This window comes from Pristiophorus japonicus, unplaced genomic scaffold (genome assembly GCF_044704955.1).
Source record: "Pristiophorus japonicus isolate sPriJap1 unplaced genomic scaffold, sPriJap1.hap1 HAP1_SCAFFOLD_193, whole genome shotgun sequence".
In the NCBI taxonomy this organism is placed as follows: domain Eukaryota; kingdom Metazoa; phylum Chordata; class Chondrichthyes; family Pristiophoridae; genus Pristiophorus; species Pristiophorus japonicus.
The window spans coordinates 766,643-788,081 of NW_027251621.1; the positions used below are offsets into that span (position 1 = coordinate 766,643).

Sequence of the window (21,439 nt, forward strand, 5' to 3'; positions counted from 1 at the left end):
CCTCTCTCCCCCCCCCACACTCACCCTCTCCCCCCCCCACACTCACCCTCTCCCCCCCCCACTCACCCTCTCTCCCCCCCCCACACTCACCGCCTCTCCCCCCTCATGCTCACCCCCTCTACACTCACCCCCTCTCCCCACCATTCACCCCACACTCATCCCCTCCCCCCCCACTCACCCCCTCCCCACCACACTCACCCCCTCCCCCCCCACACTCACCCCCTCTCCCCCCCCTCATCCCCTCTCCCCCCCACACTCAATCCCTCTCTCCCCCCACCCTTCCACTCAACTCTCCCCACACTCACCCACTCTCCTCCCTCTCTCCGCTCCCATATTCCCCGTCTCCCCCTCATACTCTGTTTCACCTGCTCACACTCCCTCTCTCCCCCCCCCACCCCACACACACTTATTCTCTCCCCCCCACCACACACTCCCTCTCTCCCCCCTCACACACTCCCACTCTCCCCGCCCCCCACACACATTCCCTCTCTCACACACTCCCTCTCTCCCCCCACACTCCCTCTCTCCCCCCACCCACACACTCCCTCTCTCACACACTCCCTCTCTCCCCCTCACACACTCCCAATCTCCCCCCTCCCCCACACACACTCCCTCTCTCCCCACTCCCTCTCTCCCCCCTCACACACTCCTTCTCTCCCCCCCCACACACTTCCTCTCTCCCCCTCACACACACCCTCTCTCCCCCCCACACTCTCTCTCTCCCCCCTCACGCACTCCCTCTCTCCCCCCTCACGCACTCCCTCTCTCCCCCCTCACGCACTCCCTCTCTCCCCCCCCACGCACTCCCTCTCTCCCCCTCACACACTCCCTCTCTCCCCCCCCCACGCACTCCCTCTCTCCCCCCCCCACGCACTCCCTCTCGCCCCCCCTCACACACTCTCTCCCCCTCACACACTCCCTCTCTCCCCCCCACACACTCCCCATCTCTTCCCCCCCACCCCCGCCACATTCCCAGTCTTTTCCCACCCCATGCCCCCTCACTCCTCCCCCGTCTCTCTTCCCAAACAACCGGCCACGAAAGGGTTCAATCCCTGGAACGTCTTTGCTGAAATCATCGGCCAAGAATGCTCAACATTTTTGTGAATGATCCATTCCAGAAGTACACTCAATCTGAAGCTCTTTAACTGCCACACCGACTTCAAAATCCTCTCGGACATTGGATTGCAATTCTGTTCTTTTAAATGACTATTTCTAGACACAATATTTTAACTGTTTTATCTTCTTTATTTAAGAACTCTAATTGTTGTGTATCTGTAAAGCATGCACTCCCATGTTCCGCCACCAGGGAGCGCATCCCCTGTAGTCCCAAGGGATCCCTTGGGAGCACTGTATATAAGCCGGCCCCTAAGGCCTGTTCCTCACTCTGGGGTGTCTTAATAAAGACTGAGGTCACTGTTACTTTAACCTCCCTGTGTGCAGTCTTCATCTGTGTTAGGAACACAATACTAACTTTCACTGTTCTGAGTGTTATGCTGTTTTTAGTCCTAGGGTGCTCTCTTCCCCTGGGATGTTTGATTTAACCTGTTTAAGTATAGATGATAGAGCAGATTGGAGAATAGACTCTGTAGCATGCTCCCCTCGTGTTTGAGTCCTATCTCTGATTCACACTACCATATCCCCACCTTTTAATCATTGTTGTGTTTGTCCTAAATATTGCCCGCTTATTGCGATCTTGACATCTAATGAAAACAATGTATTATTTACCCTGTCAGAACCATTCATAATCTTTTAGACAGTACCAAGGAGAGAAAGTGCAAGAGTAACAAGGCCAGATTAAAAGAGAAAAAACAAGAGGAAAGATAGATGGTACACGCAGCTTTCTAATGTTACCCATTTTAACTGCGCTTTAATAGGCACGCAGATTCTCATATCTCAGGAATTAGATTTTAGCAGTGGTGTCTATTTGTTTTTAATGGCAGGCACTGCAATCTATGGCTTTGCTTTCAGAACCCTCCCTGACTTGATTTAATGGAACTGGTTGAAGGACACGGATACCACGGATGTTAGCAGAGATGGCCTTTCTTCATCTGCAACTATGCTGTTCGCTGTAGCTACATGCCCAAGGACAGCTAGATGTAAATGACTGTCAATATATGCACTTATTAAAATATTTCTCAACAGCACAGTTTCCCCTCCAACTTTCTGCCCTTCTCTTCTCTTTGAAGGTGCTGACTCATGTTCGGCTCCAGCAACCCTCTGGTACTTCACCCAAATGGCCATTCTTTGTATGCGAAACATAGAGACCATCCTATAATGTGGTGAAACAACCAATCGAATGCTGGGCTGCAGAATCCAAGTGTGCGGAAGTTATGTGGAGGCTTGACGCACACTGGTCAGACAATTCGTTGGCTGTGGTCACCGCTCCAACAAATGATTTACTTGTACTGGAGAGATCAGCAACAAGACTGATCCCAGCAGATGGGGGAATGAGAAGCTTAAGTTCTACAAAGTAGGTGCTTAAGGAGGGAGCTCATCAAAATACACAATACTAACTGGTATATTGAAATACAGTGAGATGATATGATGGGCTTTAATTGGACAGCGAGGATGTTAGCGAGATGGGCTGTGCGTTGCTTTCTCATCCCTGATTTTTCTTATTGTCTAATTCATATTTAATATTGGACTACAATCCTACTTAGCTAGGTAAGTGTATGTGGATCGCTCGATCTGAGCATCAATAGGGAGATATGTGTACATTTACTCAAGTCTCTGTTCCCACACTGCCTCTACCCAGCAGCTGGAACATAAAACACAAGAACATGGGAGAACAAGAAGTTAAAAGGTATCAGCCTACCTGAGGAAGGGACTCAGTAACACACCAGCAAACAGAACGGAAAAATACACCACTCTATTACATTTTATTAAAAACAAAGTCACTTTAAACCCTACCATGAAGTGTCTGATCCCTAATCAGGGCAGCCATCTTCTTTCCATTTACAAAGCTAGGTCTGGAAATGCAACCTTTCTTTAACTCTTGTTCTTTGTACACAGACTGTTTTTTGAAAAGCACAAGTTGACACCTCCAATTGGGAGGCCCAGCCACCACAATGTGAAGCCTTACCTTCTTCCTCTATCAATCAGTGCTGGCACTGGCCTGAAGGTATTGAATGTGAGGTAGCTGGAGCTCAAGACCAATTGCACCTAGAACTAAAGTCTGGAGGTTGTTATTTTCAGATAGAAACTCACGGAAAAGGCAGATTGTAAAGATTTAGATCTTCGAATGTAAACTGGAAAGAGCACCACACGTGATGCTACGGTACATCGTATTGGTGGCTGCTTCAACAAAGTAGATTACTGATCTGATCACAGCTGTATTTAGAGTTCAACTTATTGCAGATGTTCAGGTCAAAGACAAAAGTGCACGAGAGTTTTATTAGGATGCCAAGGATGAGAAGAATTATTTAAAAAGAGAGACTAAAAAAATAGGCTCATTTCATTCGCGTGGAGAAGGTTAAGAGGAGGTCTGTTAGAGATGTTTAAAATTCTGAAGGTTTTTGATCAGCTAAAATCAGGAGTGGAAATAAAGGGCATGAATTGGTAACCATCACCAAAAGAACAAAGTGGGAGCTCCTGAGAACTTACTCTTTTATACACACAGCATTGTTAGCAAATATGATCCTGATGGGCAGGGCAGAGCCCATATCACTTTCAAAAGGGAAATGGATACAAGAAAAGGTTTGTGGACAGGCCAGAGGAACGGGCTGAAATGGATCGCTCTTTCACAGAGCTGCCACAGGTATGATGGGCCTCCGTGTGTGCTGTAAAAGGCCATGGTTGGATGAGGCACTGGAGGACTGGATATTATGTGTGTACTGGACTTCAGATGTCAGACAGATTTGACAGACTTTTTTGGCCATCTTAACTGAAAATGTCTTGCATAAATGAACAGTCTCTCTCTTTTGAACATGAAATGGTTTACTGTTGGCATTAAATGTCCTGTTCACATTTCACAGAATTTAGACTTGAAAAATAGTCAAAATTAAGCTTAAGCCATACTTCACATTATCCAGACCATTGCAGCAATACAGTAACACCCAAAGCAATGGAAATGAAAGTTACCTACAGGAGAGCTGAATCCCTTTATTAGACATCGTACCCACAAAGCATTACAATTAACATCCTTTAATTCTCTCCATTTTTAAAGCAATATCTGCCAATATAATTGGGGTACTGGTTGAGCGAGGTAGCTGAATTAACACAAGCAGTTGTTACTGAATCTACCCAGTCTTAATAGTTTGTATCTCCAGAGATATATGGGCTAAGATACCTGTCTTTATTCATTTTAACAAAACGTCAGCATGAGGAATACACCCAGACATGGAGAACAGTACAGTAAACGGCAGCTGAAGGGATAGCTGGGAATGAGCAGAGTTATGAGGAGAGGCTGACAAAGTGGGATTGCCTGTACTGGAGAAGGTGGTTCAGGGACGATCTTACAGTACACCCAAGATCCTAAAGGGCACAGACAAGATAAATATTTGTTTGTTTAACACAGGGGTGCGGTAACGTAGTGGTTATGTTACGGGACTGTAATCCAGAGGCCTAGACTAATGATCCAGACACGAGTTCAAATCCCACCATGACAGCTGGGGAATTTAAATTCAGTGAATTAAATAAACCTGGAATAAGAAGCTAGTATCGGTAATGGTGACCATGAAACTGTCAGATTGTCGTAAAAACCCGTCTGGTTCACTAATGTCCTTTAGGGAAGGAAATCTGCCACCTTTACCCGGTCTGGCCTGTATGTGACTCCAGACCCACAGCAATGTGGCTGACTCTTAACTGCCCTCTGAAATGGCCCAGCGAGACACTCAGTTGTCACCATCATCTTCTCAAGGGCAATTAGGAACAAATAAAAACATGTCCAGTCAAAGGGCTGGATTTCCGGTTGCCCAGCGTCTCGGTTAGCGGCCAGAGGGGGCATTAATGGGAGCGTAAGAGGTTACTGACCGGGAGTGCAGCGTTTAGCTCACCGGCCCAAATTCATTCGCACCTCACCGGGGGCGCAAGTCGCGAGCGCCTGTCTGCTGACGATCGCTCCGATCCTGACATATTCCTGGTGCAACGCTTAACCCCGGTCGAGCGCCTCGGAGCACCCACCAATAACAACATCTGATAAAACAGTCGGTTCAGGCCTGCAGAGTCGTTAACTGGCAGCTACTTAAAGGGCTGAGAAAGCGCCTCCCTCAGTCACAGTCAGTGCAAGGTTTACACACAGCACGGTGTGAGTCTCAGTCACAGTCAGTGCAAGGTTTACACACAGCACGGTGTGAGTCTCAGTCACAGTCAGTGCAAGGTTTACACACAGCACGGTGTGAGTCTCAGTCACAGTCAGTGCAAGGTTTACACACAGCACGGTGTGAGTCTCAGTCAGTCAGTGCAAGGTTTACACACAGCACGGTGTGAGTCTCAGTCAGTCAGTGCAAGGTTTACACACAGCACGGTGTGAGTCACAGTCACTGCAAGGTTTACACACAGCACGGTGTGAGTCTCAGTCACAGTCAGTGCAAGGTTTACACACAGCACGGTGTGAGTCTCAGTCACAGTCAGTGCAAGGTTTACACACAGCATGGTGTGAGTCTCAGTCACAGTCAGTGCAAGGTTTACACACAGCACGGTGTGTGAGTCTCAGTCACAGTCACTGCAAGGTTTACACACAGCACGGTGTGAGTCTCAGTCACAGTCAGTGCAAGGGTTACACACAGCACGGTGTGAGTCTCAGTCACAGTCAGTGCAAGGTTTACACACAGCACGGTGTGAGTCTCAGTCACAGTCAGTGCAAGGTTTACACACAGCACGGTGTGAGTCACAGTCACTGCAAGGTTTACACACAGCATGGTGTGTGAGTCTCAGTCACAGTCAGTGCAAGGTTTACACACAGCACGGTGTGAGTCTCAGTCACAGTCAGTGCAAGGTTTACACACAGCACGGTGTGAGTCTCAGTCACAGTCAGTGCACGGTTTACACACAGCACGGTGTGAGTCACAGTCACTGCAAGGTTTACACACAGCATGGTGTGTGAGTCTCAGTCACAGTCAGTGCAAGGTTTACACACAGCACGGTGTGAGTCTCAGTCACAGTCAGTGCAAGGTTTACACACAGCACGGTGTGAGTCTCAGTCACAGTCAGTGCAAGATTTGCAGTGGCAGACAGACATATCAGTGCGTTACTATGCCGTGCTTTTAAGACTCGGATTTTCCCGGAGTCTGATTCAGAGTTCCGCGCATGCGCAATGGGCCCACAGAATATACTGACCAAACTTTTGTTATCAGCCCCCCCCCCAGCGCTGTATGCAACGGCTGATTTATCGACCCTGTCAGCTCTTCGACCAATTCTGACCAATTTCTGGGCGGGAGGTGCAAACATTATCAAGGCGCTAAAAGTACCGCTCCACCTGGATTACCGCCACAACGGAGGCACGGCCAAATTTCTCCCCCAAGGACTCTACAAGAGGGCGTGGTCTTTAACATAATTACCCCGCTCCCCATCTATGCTAAAGGCCACAACCTCTTGCAGAGTCCTTGACTTTTTAAAAATTTGTTCCTGAGATGTGGGCCGGGAGTGGGGGGGGGGCGTAATTATGTTTACATTTAACCATTGTAGGCATTGCTAACAAATGTCTAGAGTTGGCTGCCCAGATAGGAGCCAGAGCTAATTATAGCAGCAAATTTAAGAGAGTTGGATTAGTGGCTGATGTTCTCCAGCCTGGTACGTTGCTTTACAATCATGGAACACTACTTTATATTCGCACCATGCTTTTGCTGAAATGAGTGGACAGGAATCGTGCCCATATAACCAGAGTGAGGATTCAGCCTATGTTAACCTGGCTCTCCCCTGAAACAATGAACAACCCATTGTACATTTGCAGCAGCTTTATATTTCAGATTTTCAGCATTAATACTTTTGGTTTTATCCCTACTAGGTTTGTAAATTCAGCTCCCTCAATCAGCCTCAGTAACTCTGTGAAGCCCATACCTCAATGAGGTCAGTACTCACTCTTGAACAGATACAAATTCCACCAGGCAAGGTTTGAGGATCGCACACCTCCCTTTCCATGTGGCATTCAATCTTACAACCTTTATACAGCACATCTGTTGGAACAAGCAAGTCCCAGTGATGGGCAGTCCTGGAACTGAAATGCACAACCTTCCAGTCAAATGAAGTTGATGTGGATTCTAAAGACCCACCCATTTCCCCAGCACAACTATGAGGAGGCAGCCACACAGGTCAATGGCCCTGGATTAAGCTAAAGAAGCATCCATACATTCCAGTTTTGTGATACACATCCATTCTGTTAACTTTAGCATACTCCCCTCCAGCTTTTGAGGCATGCTGTCAGCTGGGGGGACTAAAAGCAGTACAAGGGTGTGAGCTGGGCACACATGGCTGAAGAATGTGGGATGAATAGCATGCACATGATTTGAGTTGTTTTGAACAGAAATCTATCCAGTGTTGCCAACACTTGCGATTCACAGAAGGTTTAATGCTTGTGACTCATGTGGGAAACTTAAAATGCGGCTCTGTACCTGAATTAATTGGGGGGCACTGGCAATGCTTTGTGCCATTTATTCACAACACTCAAAACATAAAATAAAATGAATTAATCTGAGGTTAAAGTAATCAGGAAATAACTTAAAGCTCAACTGTAAGCCACTGTCAGTAATTCAGTAACACATCCACACAACAGTGGACTGTCTTGAGGGTTCCCAACCACCAGCCAGGCCCCCACACCATTGGGATGCCAGTGACTGCAGGTGAGGGAACATGTCTCCTTGTTTAGAGTGCATTTGCTACAGGTGCAGATAACCATTCTATACAAATTTAATTCACTTGAGTTTCATGTACAGTTAGCAGAATGTAACAGAGATGACACAACTTCTACATATAGCCATCCTAGCCCAGCAGATCTAACCCACAGTAAGATTTTAAAGGAGCTAATCTCTTTAATTTGAGTTTGGTTTTTTTTCAAACGCAAAAATGAAATTCTTACCTGCGTGATTTTCCTTCGTATCCATTTTGTAAGTAAACAAACACAAACAACACACTAATAATCATTCTGTACAATGCAATAAGAACAATTAGGGTAATCAGTAACCAAAATTAATACAACGGCACTTTAAAAAGCTCCAGCAATTTACACATTTAATTTTCTTTGACAGAACTGAATTTAGAAAAATAAGATTAAAAAGTTTAAACAGAGACAATTCACAGGCAGTGAAACCTGGAGCCCAGACCCTGGACACAAGCGGTGTGAGATAATAGAAGACGTTGGTACAGGAACAACCCTCTAACCTCTTCAATTATGCCTATTGTGAAAGTGGGAAACAAGTTACAGATAAACAAGGAGCACAGTAGGGGACAGAGTCCCAGGATCACAAAGAACAGTGGATGAAAACATAGTTTGCCAAAAAATACAAATCACTTTGAATCTTTTTGTGTGGCCCATCTCAGGGGATGCAAGGGTGAGCTGCAAGGGGCTCTGCAGTTTGTGTGTGAAATACTTTAACAAACACAACTGTATCTAGCGATATAATTGGAAACATGGAAGGCAGTATAGAGACCTTGCATGGGAAGGTGGGTTACTCTGCATGGGCTGAGGGGCAACTGCCCTTTTCTCATTCTAAGCTGTCATTAAGCACTTGGCCTGGCTGAACAAGAGCTTGTTATTCTCCAACTTGGCCATCTTCTACAGCGATCAAAGTGCCTGGTACCCTGCAAGGAACGATCTGGTGCACAATCACGGAAGTGATGCTCCCCACAATTCTATCTGCTGATGGCCGAGCAAAATGTGAAAGATGATAGACGTAGAAATCTGAATTTCAAGTACACGGTGCTGGGTTTGTAAAGCCATGATTAAAGGGAAAATAATGAGGATGGGAGTATCTGTAATCACTGAGAATAAGGCGTGACGTAGCAACAGGAGGAGGCCATTCAGCCCCTCGAGCCTGTTCCACCATTCAACGAGATCATGGCTGATCTGTATCTGAACTGCATTTACCCGCCTTGACTCCATATCCCTTTATACCCTCGGCTAGCAAAAGACTGCCGATCTCAGATTTAAATGATTAATTGAGCTCACATCCATTGCGTTTTGTGGGAGAGAGTTCCACACTGCTCCCACCCTTTGTGTGAAGAAGTGTTTCCTAACTTCTCTCCTGAATGGCCTGGCTCAGATTTTTCAGGTTATATCCCCTTGTCCGAGAATCCCCCACCAGCGGAAAAAGTTTCTCTCTCTCTACCCTATCAATTCTTCTCAAAATCCTAAAAACCTCAATCAAATCGCCCCGTGACCTAAATTCCAGGGAATACCAGCCTAGTGTATGTAATGTCTCCTCATAATCTAGCCCTTGGATCCAGGCATCATTCTGGTGACTCTGTGCTGCCCACCTTCCAAGGCCAATAAATCCTTTCTAAGGTACGATGCCCAGAACTGTACACAGTGCTCCAGGTGTGGTCTAACCAGGGCTTTGTATAGCGGGAGCCAAACTCCCTTCCCTTTATATTCCAGCCCTCCAGTTATAAAGCTTACATGCCATTAGCCTGTGTGATTATTTGTTGTACCTGACGACCACATTTCAGTGATCTGTGTACATGGACCCCTAAATCTCTGAAACACCACCTTTCCCAGCTTTTCACCATTTAAATAATACAGATCCATCCTTTTTTGGTCCAAAATGGATGACCTCACACTGCGTTGAAATCAATGTGCCACCGTTTTGTCCATTCACTTCATCTATCAATGTCTCTGTCATTTTATGTTCCTGTCGACACAACTTACTGCACCTCCAATCTTTGTGACAGAATAGAGGGAAGATTCAGTTGATGAAATGAACTCTATCCTATAGTAAATTACGTAATTCTTTTGAAAACTTAAAATACCAGCACCAATTGTAAAAATATTTTAGTAACTTACACTACAGACATAAAGAACAGCTAATAATAAATGTTGTCTTTTGTGTATTTGTTCTTGTAATGTGGCCGACACTGGGAATGCAGTATTTCTTGCCTATCGCTAGTTATCCTGAGGGCATCAAGAGTCAAGCTGACAGCGTGGGATAGAGTCGTGTACAGACTGGGGAGGGACCCGTTCCCTTCCCTGAAGGAGAGAGCAGACGGGGAGCTGACTTGATCGAGATCTTCAAGATTATGAAAGGGTTTGGGAGGGAAGATGCAGAGAAGATGTTTCCACTTACGGATGAGAACAGAACTAGGGACCATAAATATAAGATAGTCAATAACAACTAGGTGAGAATGTGGAACTCGCTGCCATAGGGAGTGGTTGAGGCGAGTAGTATTGATGTATTTAAGGGGAAGTTGGATAAACACATGAGGGAGAAAAGAATAAAAGGATATGCTGATAGGGTGAGATGGATGGGGGTGGGAGGGGGCTGGTGTGGAGCATAAACCCCGGCACGGACCCGTTGGGCTGAATGGCCTGTTTCTGAGATGCAGTTATCTAGGGCTTTGGTGAGACCATATCTGGACTACTGTGTACATTTTTGGTCCCCTTACTTAAGGAAGGATATACTTGCCTTAGAAGGGATGCAAAAAGGTGCACTAGCTTGATTCCTGAGATGAGAGGGCTGTCCTACAGGAGAGATTGAATAGAATGGGCTTGTATTCTCTGGAGTTTAGAAGAATAAAAGGCGATCTCATTGAAACGTATAAAATTGTTAGAGGGCTTGACAGGGTAGATGCTGAGGGGCTGTTTCCCCCGGGGCTGGGGAGTCTAGAATCAGGGTCACAGTCTCAGGATAAGGGCTCGGCCATTTAGGACTGAGATGAGGAGAAATGTCCTCACTCAGAGGGTGGTGAATCTTTGGAATTCTCTGCCCCAGAGGGCTGTGGAAGCTCAGTCGTTGAGTATAGAGATCGACAGATTGGCAATAAATACCAAGGGAATCAGGTGGGAAAGTGGAGGTGATGCAGAAAATCAGCCATGATCTCATTAAATGGTGGAGCAGGCTCGAGGAGCAGTATGGCCTGCTCCTGCTCCTATTTCTTATGTTCTTAAATATTTTATAATTAGTGAACCGGTCAGGTTCTTACAATAACTGCTTTCAGTCATTATTTATGGTGTCAGTCACATATTTATAGGATCTATTGAATGCAATTTCACAATTTACCGTGTTAGGATTTGACCTCAATCTCGGTTTGCCAGTCCAGTACCGTAACCACCACACTACCGTCAACCAAGTTCATAATTAACCAAAATCCTACTCAGAACTGGAATTAAATTAAAAAGGCAAGATAGTATGCACAGGTCTTATTTCAAGGTATCTTTAACCTTTTAAGGAGGGAGAAATGGAAACACAACATCAGGTGCACCATTAGGAGAGGCACCAAATCAGGAAAGGATTGTAAAATATCTACCTAACGGCTGCAAATTCCTATCCTTAATGTCCACAGCTTTTAGCAATACTGAAATGTCCTGAATCTTCTCATAGTTACACACAACTTCTTACCAAATAACGTCCCAACTAACATGTTTAACCATCACCATCCGCCCCCGCGAACTGGCAACATTTTAAAGTCGATCTTGTGTTGTTGCTGCCACCATTGGCAGGCAGTAGATGGCTTTGAAATGGCCAGGCTTCTGCACTGTGGCACAGTAATGAGGTCAACTAACGGAATTGAATTGTAACATGGGGAGCGGTTGCTGACAAGTGGGACTATGCAGGCTGCTGACGTTGCCAGTGTCGCTCAGATAGTTCCATTTCTGAGGTGAGCAGTGGATTTCCTATAGCAGCACAGATGCAGATTCCTGGCCAATGAGTAACAGTAAACCAAGCTTCCAGATTTACAGACATTTTTTCAGTTTTTTTTCCAGACACAAACCAAAAAAAAAAAATTCCAATGATCACGGGACTTTAACTGCAACCTTGAGGACTGTTTCAGATACTTACATGTTATTTCCCGTTAAGGTTGTTTGGAATAGATTCCTTCCCAAGGCCAGCAAAGAGACACAACAGTGGTGGAAACAAAATGCACACAATACAGATCAGCAGAGTAAAACCTTAGATTTCAAACTCCTTCATTTAAAAGTCTAACCTTCGAGGTGTTGACACTAACTGTACATCAGTAAAAAGAAAACTACCTACAGCCCCTGTGCACAAAGACAGCTCTGACAAGGTTTGCTTAGACACATACAGATTACAGATTCTATTATTCTAGTGTTCTCAATAACTACAGCTTTTACTGGTTACTATCAGTGCATTCAGCCACTTCACATTCAAACAGACTTCATCTAAACAGTTCTTACATGTCCCGGCTGGATAGGCACAGATTGGGGTCGCTACCTGGCTGGCTTATCATTAGTCCAGCCAGGTTTTTCAAATCTCCACAGGTTGCCAAGTTGAAACCAAAAAAGTAGTTTAAAGAAAAAAGTACTACACATTTAAAGTCACACACTATTAAAAAGTGATAGTATTGCTAGTTACATTAGTCAACTGCTCACTAGTTCAAAACCACAACCAGGCAGCTAAAAAATCAGTTGGCAACTCTACCCCACACTCAAAAAATGGTAATGTGTCCCAGCAAGAAATAGCTGAGACAGGTGTGTAGTACTGGGATTGCAAAACTACCCAGGTAACATCAACAGATAGCCTGTATTGCTGCACTGAGAGAGAAGCCAATCAAAGAATATTAAACATACAAAGAAAGAATTGTTACAACTGTGTTTAAATACAAGCCTCGTTGATCTTCATGCATTTTGCTCCTTGTTTTGGGGTCTTTGCAGCACCCTGAGTGAGACACAGAGCAGTGACAAATAGCCCAGCCCTTGGGGGAGTACTCATTCAACACACAACTCGGGGCATGAACGCTCATCACTCAAGGAATCTTGGACACAAATCGGGGTTACTCTATTGACAATACAGAATAAAAGCCCAGCAACAGTCATCCTTTCATTATACTACAGGCTCATTATATCTCGAGTCAAGAGTATTGTGTGCTCACTGATTGAGGGCACTCGGTTTGGCCAGGACTTTCCCTTCCCCTGCTAACAAGCAAGTGTAAATGAATCATTGTGGATTCATTGCCCCTCAGGTGGGTAGTCACGTGGCCCTTTCTTTCCCCTCTCCAACGCTGTGGGTGCTAATCAGAACGTGGATAAATATTTCTGGGAAAGGGAAACCAGTGCCCAATTTTGGGAGCTGATTGGAGTTAACTCTTACTTGTACGTTTGGGTTTTGTCCAACCAGATTCCACAGATAATGGAGCCAACCATTCCAGAAACCACGATAGTGAGCCCAATCCTCCCAGCATTCAATTCTTCGCCCTGAGAGAAAGCAGAAGATAATCAGCAGGTTCCTCAAGTTAATATGAGAAGCACTTCCCGTTGGTAGATGGCTCAAGTTCACATTTATTCCATACGTTCATATCTGCTCTGCACTCACACTGTAGGTCACCAACATTACATCTCAAACCAGCTTTCTATAAAAAAGGGTTCATTCAAAAATCAAATCATTGGATTTCTGGATTATTTCTGTCTCCAGTTATTCTTGTTGCTGAAAGTTGATTTCTTCAGATTTCAATCCATTAGGTTAGATCTCAAGGTAAAATTGGACAAATATCTTGGAGAGAGTTACATTATCAGATACAGCCCCTCGGACAGTTGCCTTGAGATTTTCTGTTTCAACATCTCAGACCATCAACATTCAAACAGCTAAGTTAGGAAGGAAATCGTGTGGCTCACATTTTGTATCTCTGTTCTCGTGGCTTAATAAGACAGCGGGTTCACAGTGTTTCCAAAACACAAGCAACTCTATGAAGTTCATAACCAGTCACAAATGCTTTAAAGACAATCTGCATGTGTGTTAATAGATGGAAAAGGTACAGAATAGGCCAGCAAAGCGCTTACTGCTTTTCCTGGTACATTACACGAGCCCTTATTTCACTTGGTTTTGCCAGGACTTTCCTTTCCCTGCTAACAAGCAAGTGTAAATGAATCATTGTGGATTCATTGTCCCACCACATTTCGTGTGATCTCAGATGGATAGTCATCAATGAGAAGTTTCCATTTCCTTAACTGGCAACTGGACAAATAAGTGGACAAGTTTTTGCTGCGGGCTGGCAACCACTGGACTGAGGTTGGCCAAACTGAAAAACTAAACGCCCAAGTGGCAATGTGGTAAACTAGAATGGAGCCCTACACACTGGCACAGTGCAAGCTACCAATCTCAGCCCGACTCTCACGGACAGGCAAGAGCAGAGGCCAAACACCTGCCCACAGAAAAAGGAGGAAAAAGTTGTGGAGAAAGAGTCAACTCAGACTGCAGTCATGAACATCCCAACAGCCAATTTGAAAATGAAGGATGAGGAGCAGGGGCTCCTACCGCTCAAACAGGGCTGGTGCATGGAGATCCCAGTATTCCTCAAAAGAAAAAGGTACAGAGGTACAGATCTGCCTTTGCTGCGGGTCTGGCAGACAGCATTAAGTGCCTCTGTTCATAGAATCTTACTGCACAGAAAGAGGCCATTCATCCTATTGTGTTCCTAACACAGATGAGGCTGCACACAGGGAGGTTAAAGTAACAGTGACCTCAGTCTTTATTAAGACACTCCAAAGTGAGGAACAGACCCTAAGGGGCCGGTTTATATACAGTGCTCCCAAGGGATGCTGGGATCCCTTGGGACTTCAGGGGATGCGCTCCCTGGTGGCGGAACATGAGAGTGCATGCTTTACAGATACACAACACATCCCATCTTGCCTGTTGTGTCCTGTTACAATACGCTGGACTGCTCAGTTCCAGGTCCCTCAGCTGATCAAATTCAACAGCTTTGCTTCCCCTTTAATACAGTAGAGAGAGGCCGCAGCCGGAGTACTGCGTGAGGCCGCAGCCGGAGTACTGCGTGAGGCCACAGCCGGAGTACTGCGTGAGGCCACAGCCGGAGTACTGCGTGCAGTTCTGGTCAGCGCATTACAGGAAAGATGTGATTGCACGAGAGGTTGCAGAGGAGATTTGCGAGGATGTTGCCTGGACTGGAGAATTTTAGTTATGAGGAAAGATTGGATAGGCTGCGTTTGTTTTTGTTGGAACAGGGGAGGCTGAGGGGAGACCTGATTGAGGTGTATAACATTATGAGGGGCCTGGATAGAGTGGATAAAAAGGACCTGTTTCCCTTAGCAGAGGGGTCAATAACCAAGGGGCATAAATTGAAAGTAATTGGTTGAAGGTTTAGAGGGGATTTGAGGGGAAATTTCTTCACCCAGAGGGTGGTGGGGGTCTGGAACTCACTGCCTGAAAGGGTGGTAGAGGCAGAAACCCTCACCACATTTAAAAAATACCTGGATGTGTACTTAAAGTGCCGTAACCTACAGGGCTACGGACCGAGAGATGGAAAGTGGGATTAGGCTGGGTCGCTCTTGGTCGGCCGGTGCGGACATGATGGGCCAAAGGCCTCCTTCTGTGCTGTAAGCTTCTATGATTCTAATAGTTGCAGAAGCCCTCCTACATCTGGCAGATCACACTGATTCTTCAATCTCTTTGTCTTCAAAACATCTGGGGTAATCTGATAGTGATCACTAACAGCGAAGTTACATAACCTACATTCTTAAATGAAAACAACCTGAATACAGCACAGAAATAAACCCGAGAATCTTCTTCATTCATTAAATGAGAACCATCGGCATACAGCACAAGAATAAATCCATGTTGATACTTGGGGAAATCAGTGAAGACAAAGTTTGGAGCATTACCAATGGATTCCTCTCATGTCTCATTCAGTAAAACACATTGCAAGGCAGGACTGTCAAATAAACATGGCAGCTTCTAATATATTTAGAAAGGAGGTGGAGATTGGCAATATTGGTTCAAGGATTTATTGCCCATCCCTAATTGCCCTTGAGAAGGTGGTGGTGAGCCGCCTTCTTGAACCGCTGCAGTCCGTGTGGTGAAGGTGCTCCCACAGTGCTGTTAGGGAGGGAGTTCCAGGATTGTGACCCAGCGACGATGAAGGAACGGCCGATATATTTCCCAGTCAGGATGGTGTGTGACTGGGAGGGGAACGTGGAGGTGGTGGTGTTCCCATGCGCCTGCTGCCCTTGTCCTTCTAGGGGGCAGAGGGAAATGCTGTAGAGGACTAGTGTACACAACAAAAAAGGTTCTAGCTATTTGACGTCTGATCTGATGTTCAGGCAGATGTGAATCCTGGTGGCCGGAGCTGCTGTTGTAAACAAGGGGGAGCTTTGTGCATACAAGCAAGTAAAGGTGGTGTACCAAGCCATTCAGTAGTATCAAACCCATGCTTCAAGAAGGTTCACCACCATCTTCTCAGGGCAAGTAGGGACGGGCAATAAATGCTTACTTTGTCAGCAATGCCCACATCCCGAGAACGAATAAAAACTTCACATTGGTGCATGTTTCACACTGGGAGCACGTTTCACACTGGGAACACGTTTCACACTGGGAACACGTTTCACCACACTGGGAACACGTTTCACACTGGGAACACGTTTCACCACACTGGGAGCACGTTTCACACTGGGAGCACGTTTCACACTGGGAACACGTTTCACCACACTGGGAGCACGTTTCACACTGGGAGCACGTTTCACACTGGGAACACGTTTCACACTGGGAACACGTTTCACACTGGGAGCATGTTTCACACTGGGAACACGTTTCACACTGGGAACACGTTTCACCACACTGGGAGCACGTTTCACACTGGGAGCACGTTTCACCACACTGGGAGCACGTTTCACACTGGGAGCACGTTTCACACTGGGAACACGTTTCACACTGGGAACACGTTTCACCACACTGGGAGCACGTTTCACACTGGGAGCACGTTTCACCACACTGGGAGCACGTTTCACACTGGGAGCACGTTTCACACTGGGAACACGTTTCACACTGGGAACACGTTTCACCACACTGGGAGCACGTTTCACACTGGGAGCACGTTTCACACTGGGAGCACGTTTCACACTGGGAGCACGTTTCACACTGGGAGTATGTTTCACACTGGGAACACGTTTCACACTGGGAACACGTTTCACACTGGGAACACGTTTCACACTGGGAGCATGTTTCACACTGGGAACACGTTTCACACTGGGAACACGTTTCACCACACTGGGAGCATGTTTCACACTGGGAGCACGTTCCACACTGGGAACACGTTTCACACTGGGAGCATGTTTCACACTGGGAGCATGTTTCACACTGGGAACATGTTTCACACTAGGAACACGTTTCACACTGGGAGCATGTTTCACACTGGGAACATGTTTCACACTGGGAGCACGTTTCACACTGGGAACACGTTTCACACTGGGAGCACACTGGGAACATGTTTCACACTGGGAACACGTTTCACACTGGGAGCACGTTTCACAATGGGAACACACTGGGAGCACGTTTCACACTGGGAGCACGTTTGACACAGAGCAGACTGGGAGCATGTTTCACACTGGGAACACGTTTCACACCGAGAGCACACTGGGAACACGTTTCACACCGGGAACACACTGGGAACACGTTTCACACTAGGAACGCGTTTCACACTGGGAGCAGACTGGGAGCACGTTTCACACTGGGAGCACACGTTTCACACTGGGAACACGTTTCTCACTGGGAGCACGTTTCACACTGGGAGCATGTTTCACACTGGGAGCACACTGGGAGTACATTTTACACTGGGAACACGTTTCATACTGGGAGCACACTGGGAGCACGTTTCACACTGGGAACACGTTTCACACTGGGAGCACGTTTCACACAGAGCACACTGGGAGCATGTTTCACACTGGGAACACGTTTCACACCGAGAGCACACTGGGAACACGTTTCACACCGGGAACACACTGGGAACACGTTTCACACTAGGAACGCGGTTCACACTGGGAGCAGACTGGGAGCACGTTTCACACTGGGAGCACACGTTTCACACTGGGAACACGTTTCTCACTGGGAGCACGTTTCACACTGGGAGCAAGTTTCACACTGGTAGCACACTGGGAGTACATTTTACACTGGGAACACGTTTCATACTGGGAGCACACTGGGAGCACGTTTCACACTGGGAGCATGTTTCACACTGGGAGCATGTTTCACACTGGGAACACGTTTCACACTGGGAGCACGTTTCACACTGGGAGCACGTTTCACACTGGGAGCATGTTTCACACTGGGAGCATGTTTCACACTGGGAACAAGTTTCACACTGGGAGCATGTTTCACACTGGGAGTACATTTTAAACTGGGAACACGTTTCATACTGGGAGCACGTTTCACACTGGGAGCACGTTTCACACTGGGCGCACGTTTCACACCGGGAGCACACTGGGAGCACGTTTCACACTGGGAGCACGTTTCACACTGGGAACACGTTTCACACTGAGAGCACACTGGGAACACATTTTACACTGAGAGCACACTGGGAACACGTTTCACATTGAGAGCACATTTCACACTGGGAACACGTTTCACACTGGGAACACGTTTCACACTGGGAACACGTTTCACACTGGGAGCATGTTTCACACTGGGAACACGTTTCACACTGGGAACACGTTTCACCACACTGGGAGCATGTTTCACACTGGGAGCACGTTCCACACTGGGAACACGTTTCACACTGGGAGCATGTTTCACACTGGGAGCATGTTTCACACTGGGAACACGTTTCACACTGGGAACATGTTTCACACTAGGAACACGTTTCACACTGGGAGCATGTTTCACACTGGGAACATGTTTCACACTGGGAGCACGTTTCACACTGGGAACACGTTTCACACTGGGAGCACACTGGGAACATGTTTCACACTGGGAACACGTTTCACACTGGGAGCACGTTTCACAATGGGAACACACTGGGAGCACGTTTCACACTGGGAGCACGTTTCACACAGAGCACACTGGGAGCATGTTTCACACTGGGAACACGTTTCACACCGAGAGCACACTGGGAACACGTTTCACACCGGGAACACACTGGGAACACGTTTCACACTAGGAACGCGTTTCACATTGGGAGCAGACTGGGAGCACGTTTCACACTGGGAGCACACGTTTCACACTGGGAACACGTTTCTCACTGGGAGCACGTTTCACACTGGGAGCATGTTTCACACTGGGAGCACACTGGGAGTACATTTTACACTGGGAACACGTTTCATACTGGGAGCACACTGGGAGCACGTTTCACACTGGGAACACGTTTCACACTGGGAGCACGTTTCACACAGAGCACACTGGGAGCATGTTTCACACTGGGAACACGTTTCACACCGAGAGCACACTGGGAACACGTTTCACACCGGGAACACACTGGGAACACGTTTCACACTAGGAACGCGGTTCACACTGGGAGCAGACTGGGAGCACGTTTCACACTGGGAGCACACGTTTCACACTGGGAACACGTTTCTCACTGGGAGCACGTTTCACACTGGGAGCAAGTTTCACACTGGTAGCACACTGGGAGTACATTTTACACTGGGAACACGTTTCATACTGGGAGCACACTGGGAGCACGTTTCACACTGGGAGCATGTTTCACACTGGGAGCACGTTTCACACTGGGAGCATGTTTCACACTGGGAGCATGTTTCACACTGGGAACAAGTTTCACACTGGGAGCATGTTTCACACTGGGAGTACATTTTACACTGGGAACACGTTTCATACTGGGAGCACACTGGGAGCACGTTTCACACTGGGAGCACGTTTCACACTGGGCGCACGTTTCACACCGGGAGCACACTGGGAGCACGTTTCACACTGGGAGCACGTTTCACACTGGGAACACGTTTCACACTGAGAGCACACTGGGAACACATTTTACACTGAGAGCACACTGGGAACACGTTTCACATTGAGAGCACATTTCACACTGGGAACACGTTTCACACTGGGAACACGTTTCACTCCGGAAGCACATGGGAGCCCGTTTCACATTGGGAGCACACTGGGAGTACGTTTCACACTGGGAGCACGTTTCACACTGGGAGCACGTTTCACACTGGGACCACGTTTCACACTGGGTGCACGTTTCACACTGGGTGCACGTTTCACACCTGACGCACACTGTGAGTACGTTTCACACCTGAAGCACACTGAGTACGTTTCACACTGGGAACACGTTTCATACTGGGAACACACTGGGAGCACGTTTCGCACTGGGAACACACTAGGAACACGTTTCGCACTGGGAACACGTTTCGCACTGGGAACACACTAGGAACACGTTTCGCACTGGGAGCACGTTTCACACTGGGAACACGTTTCACACTAGGAGCACGTTTCACACTGGGAGCACACTGGGAACACGTTTCACACTAGGAGCACGTTTCACACTTGGAGCACGTTTCACATTGGGAACACGTTTCACACTGGGAGCACACTGGGAACATGTTTCACACTGGAAACTCACTGGGAACACGTTTCACACTGGGAGCACATTTCACACTGGGAACACGGTTCACATTGAGAGCATGTTTCACACTGGGAGCACACTGGGAACACGTTTCACACTGGGAGCACATTTCACACTGGGAACACGGTTCACACTGAGAGCACGTTTCACACTGGGAGCACACTGGGAATACGTTTCACACTGGGAGCACGTTTCACACTGGGAGCACGTTTCACACTGGGAACACGTTTCACGATGGGAACACACTGGGAGCACGTTTCACACTTGGAGCACGTTTCACACTGGGAACACGTTTCACACTGAGCGCACACTGGGAACACGTTTCACACCGAGAGCACACTGGGAACACGTTTCACACCGGGAACACACTGGGAGCACGTTTCACACTGGGAACACGGTTCACACTGGGAACGCGGTTCACACTGGGAGCACGTTTCACACTGGGAGCACGTTTCACACTGGGAACACGTTTCTCACTGGGAACACGTTTCACACTGGGAGCACACTGGGAACATGTTTCACACTGGGAACACGTTTCACACTGGGAGCACGTTTCACAATGGGAACACACTGGGAGCACGTTTCACACTGGGAGCACGTTTCACACAGAGCACACTGGGAGCATGTTTCACACTGGGAACACGTTTCACACCGAGAGCACACTGGGAACACGTTTCACACCGGGAACACACTGGGAACACGTTTCACACTAGGAACGCGGTTCACACTGGGAGCAGACTGGGAGCACGTTTCACACTGGGAGCACGTTTCACACTGGGAGCACACGTTTCACACTGGGAACACGTTTCTCACTGGGAGCACGTTTCACACTGGGAGCGCATTTCACACTGGGAGCGCATTTCACACTGGGAGCACGTTTCACACTGGGAGCACACTGGGAGCATGTTTCACACTGGGAGCGCATTTCACACTCGGAACACGTTTCACACTAGGAACACGTTTCACACTGGGAGCACGTTTCACACTGGGAACGCGGTTCACACTGGGAGCACGTTTCACACTGGGAGCA

General features: G+C 47.3%; 2 protein-coding genes across 4 annotated transcripts in view; one reads left to right on the plus strand and one right to left on the minus strand.

Annotated features, from left to right (window-relative positions):
- The window catches only part of erg28 (ergosterol biosynthesis 28 homolog), an 88,541-nt gene extending 86,439 nt beyond the window's left edge, over nucleotides 1–2,102 (plus strand). Inside the window, exon 6 of the transcript XR_011589798.1 lies at nucleotides 1,969–2,102. The gene's annotated coding sequence lies outside the window, so the exon portion shown is untranslated. The remainder of the gene's footprint in view (nucleotides 1–1,968) is intronic.
- The window catches only part of flvcr2a (FLVCR choline and putative heme transporter 2a), a 275,876-nt gene that overhangs the window by 69,834 nt on the left and 184,603 nt on the right, over nucleotides 1–21,439 (minus strand). For 2 of the 3 annotated variants that reach the window (XM_070870919.1, XM_070870917.1), the window contains exons 5-6: nucleotides 13,197–13,300; nucleotides 11,928–11,963 (exon numbers count right to left, since the gene is read on the minus strand). In XM_070870919.1, coding sequence (XP_070727020.1) covers nucleotides 11,928–11,963; nucleotides 13,197–13,300 — 140 coding nt within the window. The remainder of the gene's footprint in view (nucleotides 1–11,927; nucleotides 11,964–13,196; nucleotides 13,301–21,439) is intronic. The other variant, XM_070870918.1, reaches the window with a different exon arrangement.